Source organism: Chiloscyllium plagiosum, unplaced genomic scaffold (assembly GCF_004010195.1).
Source record: "Chiloscyllium plagiosum isolate BGI_BamShark_2017 unplaced genomic scaffold, ASM401019v2 scaf_60, whole genome shotgun sequence".
NCBI lineage: Eukaryota > Metazoa > Chordata > Chondrichthyes > Orectolobiformes > Hemiscylliidae > Chiloscyllium > Chiloscyllium plagiosum.
The window spans coordinates 16274-25690 of NW_025215370.1; the positions used below are offsets into that span (position 1 = coordinate 16274).

At 53.8% G+C, this 9417-nt stretch overlaps 1 protein-coding gene across 2 annotated transcripts in view; it reads right to left on the reverse strand.

Annotated features, from left to right (window-relative positions):
- The window catches only part of LOC122548315 (ubiquilin-4-like), a 30405-nt gene that overhangs the window by 5567 nt on the left and 15421 nt on the right, over window positions 1-9417 (reverse strand). The window contains exons 5-9 of one of the 2 annotated variants that reach the window (XM_043686846.1): window positions 8538-8754; window positions 6104-6243; window positions 3874-3957; window positions 2857-2972; window positions 1522-1756 (exon numbers count right to left, since the gene is read on the reverse strand). In XM_043686846.1, coding sequence (XP_043542781.1) covers window positions 1522-1756; window positions 2857-2972; window positions 3874-3957; window positions 6104-6243; window positions 8538-8754 — 792 coding nt within the window. Of the gene's footprint in view, window positions 1-1521; window positions 1757-2856; window positions 2973-3873; window positions 3958-6100; window positions 6244-8537; window positions 8755-9417 lie in introns of both variants that reach the window. The other variant, XM_043686844.1, reaches the window with a different exon arrangement.

The following is a 9417-nucleotide window of genomic DNA, read 5'->3' on the forward strand; positions in this document are numbered from 1 at the left end:
GGCCAATCCACCCTAACCTGCACATCCCTGGGCACTATGGGACAATTTAGCATGGCCAATCCACCCTAACCTGCACATCCCTGGGCACTATGGGACAATTTAGCATGGCCAATCCACCCTAACCTGCACATCCCTGGGCACTATGGGACAATTTAGCATGGCCAATCCACCCTAACCTGCACATCCCTGGGCACTATGGGACAATTTAGCATGGCCAATCCACCCTAACCTGCACATCCCTGGGCACTATGGGACAATTTAGCATGGCCAATCCACCCTAACATGCACATCCCTGGTCACTTTGGGACAATTTAGCATGGCCAATCCACCCTAACCTGCACATCCCTGGGCACTATGGGACAATTTAGCATGGCCAATCCACCCTAACCTGCACATCCCTGGGCACTATGGGACAATTTAGCATGGCCAATCCACCCTAACCTGCACATCCCTGGGCACTATGGGACAATTTAGCATGGCCAATCCACCCTAACCTGCACATCCCTGGGCACTATGGGACAATTTAGCATGGCCAATCCACCCTAACCTGCACATCCCTGGGCACTATGGGACAATTTAGCATGGCCAATCCACCCTAACCTGCACATCCCTGGGCACTATGGGACAATTTAGCATGGCCAATCCACCCTAACCTGCACATCCCTGGGCACTATGGGACAATTTAGCATGGCCAATCCACCCTAACCTGCACATCCCTGGGCACTATGGGATAATTTAGCATGGCCAATCCATCCGAACCTAAACATCCCCAGGCTCTATGGGACAATTTAGCATGGCCAATCCACCCTAACCTGCACATCCCTGGGCACTATGGGATAATTTAGCATGGCCAATCCATCCGAACCTAAACATCCCCAGGCTCTATGGGACAATTTAGCATGGCCAATCCACCCTAACCTGCACATCCCTGGGCACTATGGGACAATTTAGCATGGCCAATCCACCCTAACCTGCACATCCCTGGGCACTATGGGACAATATAGCATGGCCAATCCAACCTAACCTGCACATCTTTGGTCTGTGGGAGGAAGCTGTAGCACCTGGATGAAACACGCGCAGAGAATGTGCAAACTGCACAACAAACGCCTGAGGGTGGAATGGAAGCCGGGTCCCTGGTGCTGTGAGCAATGGTGCTAACAACTGCGCCACCACACCACATGCAAGATCCAACAGTCAGAGCTATAAGAGCGGGTAAGCTCCAAAGCACCGGAAAGGTGTCTATCCCTCAACTAACATTGCTTTACAAGCACATCGCTGGCTGTGGGCTCTTGCGGTATGCAGCTTGACTTGCTTTATTGTGCATGTTCTGCCTGCGATCACACTCCCAATTATTCTACGCCAAGCTCTGTGGGGCATTGCAAAGCCATGGAATGCTACGTAAACGCACATTTGGAGGGACATTTTGATTTGAGCCCCTTGCCTTGCAGGGTCCGGGGTGTGGCCTGACAATCAGTCGCTGAACACTTGTCGCCGCATTAGGTTACAGGGAGCGCTCCTTACTTGAGTGTTAGCCCCCGCTAACATCTGTAACATCTGCTGCATCAGCTGCTGCTGGGGGTTGCTGGCCCCAGCCCCAGGCCCCACGGAGGCCGGGCTCTCTGGACTGGTGCTGATGCCCCCGCTGCTCTGCGTGGTGGGTGCAGCTGCCGTCGTCGTGGCGGGCGTCGAGCCGCTGCTGAGACCCCCGCCGAGACCCCCGAGGCCGCTCACAGAACCCGGAGCGGCAGGACTGAACCTGCGCAGGAGGAAACAAAACATCAAGCTCTTCAATGACCCGTTAGCCCACACACAGCATTTATCCCTTGTGCCTAACTGCAGCCACCTTTGAGAAAGTGGGAAGCCGTCATCTTGAACCACCGCAGGAGTTGTTCCAGGATTCTGACCCTGAAGGAACAGCCGAGTTGGGATTGTGAGTGTGGGGGGCTGGGAGGGCAAGTGTACCCATGTATCTGCTGCCCTTGTCCTTCCAGGGGACGGAGGTCCACGGGTTTGGAAGGAGACTTGGTGAGTTGCTGCAGTGCACCTTGGTAAAACTGAGCATTGGCAGCGGAGGGAGGGGGTGCTTGCGGATGTGGTGATAAAGTGTGGCGCTGGAAAAAGCACAGGTCAGGCAGCACCTGAGCAGCAAGTGTGTGTCAACATTTCGGGGCATCCTGGTGAAGGGTTATGTGCGAAATGTCGACACTCTTGCTCCTCAGATGCTGCCTGACCTGTTGCGCTTTTTCCAGCGCCACACTTTATCACCTCTGACTTCTTCAGCATCTTTGTGGATGTGGTGCCAATCAAATGGGCTTTGTCCTGGGTGGCGTCGATCTTTTGAGTGTTGTTAGAGCTGCCCCCATGCAGGTGTGGACCACGTTGATGATGGGATGGGTGGTGGGTTACTCACTGCAGGGCTCCCAGCTTCCGACCTGCTCTCGCAGCCAGTGTGTGTTAATGGTGCCTGGTCAATGGCAACCCCCAACAGCTAGTCAAGCAGTGCCACTCACTGCAATCACGGTTAACACAGACCATGGGGGTCTGTGGGTCACTTCCTCCCCTCCCCGGAGCAGCCCACTCTCTCCTCAGCCACACACCCGAGTCCCACAGTGCCCACAGAAGAGTCAGAGCCAATTTCAACGTGCAGGGGAAGGGCCTGCCGCTCTCCAGAGAAGCTGAGACCAGGGGGGCAGGTGAGGGAGGGAGGGAGAAGGGTGCAATGGTTTTCCCTTCAGCTGGGAACAGTGTGTGGTAGGGAAGCCTGGGGTTGCCTCCAGAGGGTGGGACATAGAGAGCAGGTAGCTGGTGCCCGATTCGGGAGAGTCGCGTCTCTGTGCAGAATGCGAGTGCCCTTACCCTGGCAGGAGTCCCGGTGCTTCATTCTGCAGCGTCTGGAGCCCCTGCTGGATCTGCAGCAAGGCCTGCATGGCGCGGGGGTTGGCCATTACCGACAGCACGTCAGGGTTCTGCATCTGGGAGAGAGCAAGCCGCTTTAGAGACACGAGCCAGGTCACACTGCCCAGTGCAGCTGGACTTTGAAAGCACGCGATGAGCCCTCGTCCCTCCCACTCCTTTCCCAAATCCTTCACCTATTCCTCCAACTCCAGCAGTCTGTTTGGAAGTTCCTCCTGAATCTGCTCCCTTTCAGGCAGCATGTTCCAGATCACCATAACTCACTGCCTCAACGAAAAACATCCACGCATCTCACCCTGCTCCAATTCTCCTCACCGTGTCTCCCGGCCTCAACACGGTCCCCTCATCAAAGTCTCCCACGACACGGACAGCATGAGGTTAGGTGCAGAGTAAAGCTTCCTCTACACTGCCCACTCTCCCCCTCAAACACACCCAGGACAGGGACAGCACGTGTTACAGAGTAAAGCTTCCTCTACACTGTCATTTCTTTCCCCCACCCCCAAATCAAACACTCCCACAACAGGGACAGCATGGGGTTAGATACAGAATAAAGCTTTCTCTACAATGCTGCCCCCACCCACCCCATCAAACACTCCCAGGTCAGGGTCAGCACGGGGTTAGATATAGAGTAAAGCTCTCTCTACATTGCCCCTGCCCCAACCCCCACCCCCAATCAAACACACCCAGGACAGGGACAGCACAGGGTTAGATACAGAGTAAAGCTCCTTCTACACTATCCCCAGACTGCTTTTCCCCAGTCCTCCCCAAGCTGAACACAAGCATGCTGTCTTAGGGACGGGCTTCCTGACTATGCTGGTTTTATGTAGTGTGCCCGCCTCCCCCGCAGTGCCCTGGCAGTCTGCTGACAGCGAGCTGTGGCAGAAGGCCCTCGCTGCTCTAAGGGCTGAGCCAGACGGCAGGACAAGTGCTGCCTGAACGGTGGCCGGGAACGAGCTTTACCTGCTGCAAGAAGACAGGCATCTGGAGACGGAGCTGATCCTGCAGCTGTGTGTTGCCAGCAAACAAGGGGTTATTCATCAAGATCTACAGGAAGGAACGAGGGGGGAATGGTTAGGGAAGAGAGTTACAGCAGCCATTCATACGCACACAGGAAGGATGGGGAGGGGGGGAATCATTAGAGAAATCACGTTACACAAGCCACACGCACTGACACAGAGACCCCACGAACCCACAAGTGCATGAACAAAAGGAACAGGTTTGCCTGAATAAATTTAGGGCCGAATGGTCTCTCTCAGCTTGGGGAGAGGAAAAAAAAAAGAAAGTCACTGATCCCAAGGTGTTTGCAAACCCCCTGTAGAGCGAGGCAGCACCACAGACATTGTGCTGTGTGGTCCTGGGATTTACACGGAAGATTCCTCACAGTGAAACGGTGCAGAGTCACTGGGAGGGACTGAGCAGGCACCCTGCAGTGCTGTTCCCGCCCATCCTGGCAGAAAGTGGGCATCCGGTAATGTCGTACTTTCCCATCAGGACAACAGTGCAGCCCTTCCTGGCCATGGGCGGTGTAAGGAGAGGAAGTGACATTAAGGACATCGACAAGCGCAAACAAAGCTTGCAGCCAACAGCCCCTCTGCACGGTAACCAATTGGCGGTAAGGTCCGGGCGAGGGGCGGGCCATCACAATGAGGTTACACAGAAAGGGAAAGCAGAGGTGGTAGCTGTCTGCTCAGGCTCCGGCTGACCCACACAACGTGCAGCCAAAGAGTGTGGTGCTGGAAAAGCACAGACGGACAGGGAGCATCCGAGGAGCAGGAGAGTCGACGTCCCGGGTATAAAACCTACAACGTGTAGCCGAGGTCAGCAGACGCCATCGTCTCCTGGGACCTGTCCAAAGGACGAAGTGACTGGAAAGCGTACAGACCCTGTCCCCTTAACAGGGTGAAGGCAGCCTTCTGCATGACGTTTGACACACAGTGCTAGACCGGACAATGCTTCTTACAGGGAAGCTGCAGAGAGGGTGTTCTCCCCTTGCCCCACCTGCTCCAGCTTGGAGAACAGTCTAGAATAAGGGGAGGGTCTCAGGATAAGGGGGCGGCCGTGTAGGACCGAGACAAGGAGAAATCGAGCTCGGTGAATCTTCAGAGCTCTCCAGAGCAAAGGGCTGTGGGTGGCTCAGCCGTCAAGTGTATTCATGACTGAGATCGATCAGACTTCTCGATTATGCTTTTTGCTTTTTAAACTAGCAATCACCACCAGTAAAAACAACAGTGCACCCAACTGAGTACTTACAAGCAAAGCCCCTATGGACAATGCAGACCATCGAAAGCAAGTATTGAAGGACAGCAGGAAGGGACCAAATGAAAATGGAGTTGGAAGGAGGAATAAAGCTCTGTATTGCCTATGGTGTCCACCTCTCTCTAAAGGCATTGATGGACAAGACTCCTTCTCTAAGGACACCCAGGCATGAACATAACCATGGAGGGTTACTCCCACAACTCACATAAACATGTTCCACAGCGCCACAAAATATACAGTTAGGCTGGGAGTCTGTCAACCACTGACATCTGCGGTAACGGGCAACAGCCACTAGTCCAGGTCCCCGATGGCAAATGGGAGGACGCCCACATAGAGCGCGCTCCACTGGGGATCCCCACCATCCGGTGCCAAGTTAGCACGCGGTGTCCAGACAGATTCCGGCAGACCCCAATTTCTCGATGTTGGGGATATCGAGGGGGTAGTGCATGGAAAGAGGCGGGCGCTGAGTTGGACGATCAGCCACAATCAAACTGAACGGTGGAGCAGGCTCGAGGGGGCGAACAGTCCTCTGAAGTATACATTTCAGGGGGCATCCAAACAGGGAGACCAGTTAACCTTCCCAGCACCTCGTCGGCCGACTACTGGGAAAACCCAAGGAGCAGGCAGCCCAGAGGGGGCCGCTCAGGGCTGTGTTTCATGGGGAGGGTTGGACTGTGGAACTAACTGGGTGTCTCTCTCTCTCTTAAAAAGAGCTGGGATGGAGATGACCGGCCGAATGGCCTCCTCCCGAGCCGGATGACTCGTCTGCACTGCTCTTGAAGGGTCAAGCCCAGCAGAGGTCTCTCCCTTGACCTTCAGGCGCACATCATTCTCTCAGATCCCGCACCCCCCCCCCACCCCGAAGGTTTGCCTGATGGTGGTAGTGTATTGGGGAACAGGCTCCAGCCTTGTCACTGGCTGAGTGACCCACTACCTGTGAGGCGAGGTCAGGGTTCTGCGAAAGCGACTGCATCATGCTCCTCATATACGGCGCTGACAGCATGTTCTGTATTAGCTGTGGGTTCTCAGAGATCTGCTGCATTAGGCTCTGCATCCCCGGGCTGTTGAACATTCCTGGGTGGGGGGGTGGGGGGGAGGAGAACATAGAAAAATTAACGAGAAACAAGGCAGGGCGCTCGAGAGTGCCGACGGCCACTTCTGGTCAAACTGCGCCGTCAAACCCCCAAAAGATTGCTAGAAGCTGCCACCTCCCACAATAGGGGTCACAAACCACGCCCCCTCCTTCCAACGCTCACCGCAGAAGACGATCGCAGTGACGCTCAACCACCAGAGAAAAGAATTCTCCTCACTCCTGTCTTAAATGGGAGACCACAACCCCCAACCTCACCGCCACCCCCCTCCCCAGGCAGTGCATTCCAGAATCCCACCACCACTGAGTGAAAAAGTATTTTGCCAAACCCCTTATGAATTTGCTGTCCGTTATCCTAAAACGAGCCCATCACGATTGACCCCTCAGCCAAGGGGGACAGCTGTTCTCTCTTCACCCTGTCCATACTCCTCATAATTATAATACACCACACTCCTGTCCCCCCTTCTGAGTCTTCTCTGCTCTGAAGAAAATAATCCAAGATCGCTAGCCTTTCCTTATAGCTCAGTTTCTCCATCCCAGGCAACGTCGTGGTGAACCTCCTCTGGACCCAGAGTGCTATCACATCGCTCCTGGAGTGAGGTTGGCAGAACCGCAGACAGTACTCCAGCTGCAGCCTGACCAACGCTCTGTACAACTCCGACATTACCCCCTTGCTCATATACTCTATGCCACGGCTGATGAAATGGTCTCCCACGTGCCTTAATTATCCTATTCACGTGCCCTGCTGACTTCAGGGATCCTTGAATAATTACCCCGTGAGAGACAGCAGCTTCTCTGGGCTGACATGCCCTCGGATGCCAAAAGGACACCAGGTAAGATTTCCCCACCTCTGCTGCCCACCCACCCCACGATAACGGGAGCCAGAACCAGACTAGAGCAGTACAGGCCTGGGTCCTCCTCAAGCTGTCTGCCTTTATGAACACAGCACGAGCTGCCCAGTAGCTAATTGGTAAATACTCTCTTCATGAGCTCCCTTCTGCTCACCCAGCAGCTCTCGCCAAACACCCACCCCATTGAAATGGGGCATGTGACTGGTGAGTCAGGACAAGCAAATGGCTCAGAGGAGGACCACTGTCTGCCCTGGCTCCCCACCCTGAAGGGCCTGTACTGTGCTGTACTGTTCTATAACAGGCAGTGGCCATTCCTCACGTGTGTTTGCAAAGCTCCTCCCATCACACTGTACTTGCACATCCTCTGGAGGCCAGCTGAGGCACTGCACCAGCCAGCACCAGAAAGTGAGCAATTTTTGCAGGGAAGTTTGCAGTGACAGAGACCAGGAGGCAGGTGATTTTCTGCAATCTGAGGACAATATATCACAAGGAAAAATCTGCAGGGATGAGCCACTGTGTAGGGCAAGGATTAAATACTGTCAACAATATACAGGGAGCTTTAGTTCCTCTGCACTTGACCTTTCCTCGAACTGTTTAACAGTAACACCATAGTGGAGCTTTACTCTGTATCTAATGTCATGCTATCCCTGTCCCAGGAGTGCTTGATTGGGCGTGGGTGGGGAAGCTTTACCCTGTATCTAACTTTGTGCTGTCCCTGTCTTGGGAGTGTCTGATGGGGACAGTGTAGAGGCAGCTTTACTCTGTATCTCACCCTGTGCTGTCCCTGCCCTGGGAGTGAGAGTTGGGGACAGCATACAGGAAGTTTTATTCTGTATCTAACCAAATGCTGTCCCTGTCTTGGGAGTGTCTGATGGGCAGATTGTAGAGGTAGCTTTCCACGGTATCTAATTTCATGCTGTCCCTGTCCTGAGAGTTTTGATGGGAACAGTGTAGAGGCAGCTTTACGCTGTATCTCACGCTGTGCTGTCCCTGCCCTGGGAGTGAGAGATGGAGACATCATACAGGAAGTTTTATTCTGTATCTAATCCCTTGCTGTCCCTATCCTGGGAGGAGAAAGTGAGGTCTGCAGATGCTGGAGATCAGAGCTGAAAATGTGTTGCTGGAAAAGCGCAGGTCAGGCAGCATCCAGGGAACAGGAGAATCGACGTTTCGGGCATAAGCCCTTCTTCAGAATTCCTGAAGAAGGGCTTATGCCCGAAACGTCGATTTTCTTGTTCCCTGGATACTGCCTGACCTGCTGCGCTTTTCCAGCAACACATTTTCAGCTCTGTCCCTATCCTGGGAATAGGGTCACAGTGGGCTGAACAGAAATTCTCTGAATTAAGATGAGGAATACAGGCATTTAACGAATCCCCTTCATGGTTTCACAGGGAGCTCAAGGCGGAGGCCACCTGTACGTTACGTACCATTTCCTAGGGTTCCTGCGTTGATACCGAAGGGGTTCGATACAGGCTGTGTCGTCTGGTTTGTGCTGTTCCCTCCCTCACTACCTGAGCCGGTAGCTGGGGAGGCCGGTGAGGTTGGCACCCAGGGATTCGGTAAAGGTTCCCTGTTCTCTGTTCGGGACGGCTGGGCATTACTGTCGGAACCTCCACCCAATGCTGTGAACGGGTTACCGCCAAACTGGAGAAAGGCAAAATACAAAAAACGAAGAGAGGACGTTTTATCATGAGTCGGGATCCTGCATCAATTAGGTCAGGAAACGTAAATAACATCCGAACAACCCCGTCAGTGAAATCAGCACAATGATTCCAATGGGAACTGGAAAGGGGGTTTAAAAACATTAACATCTTGAAACTGATCCTAATTAAGCACAATACAGCATCTACATATCATGGTATCACAGTGACAGACCCGTCCCCACCAGTACTGTACCCCAGTGTTATACAGGGACAGACCCGTCCCCACCAGTACTGTACCCCAGTGTTATACAGTGACAGACCCGTCCCCACCAGTACTGTACCCCAGTGTTATACAGTGACAGACCAGTACCAACCAGTACTGTACCCCAGTGTTATACAGGGACAGACCCGTCCTCACCAGTACCGTACCCCAGTGTTATACAGGGACAGACCCGTCCCCACCAGTACTGTACCCCAGTGTTATACAGGGACAGACCCGTCCCCACCAGTACTGTACCCCAGTGTTATACAGGGACAGACCCGTCCACACCAGTACTGTACCCCAGTGTTATACAGGGACAGACCCGTCCCCACCAGTACTGTACCCCAGTGTTATACAGGGACAGACCCATCCCCACCAGTACTGTACCCCAGTGTTATACAG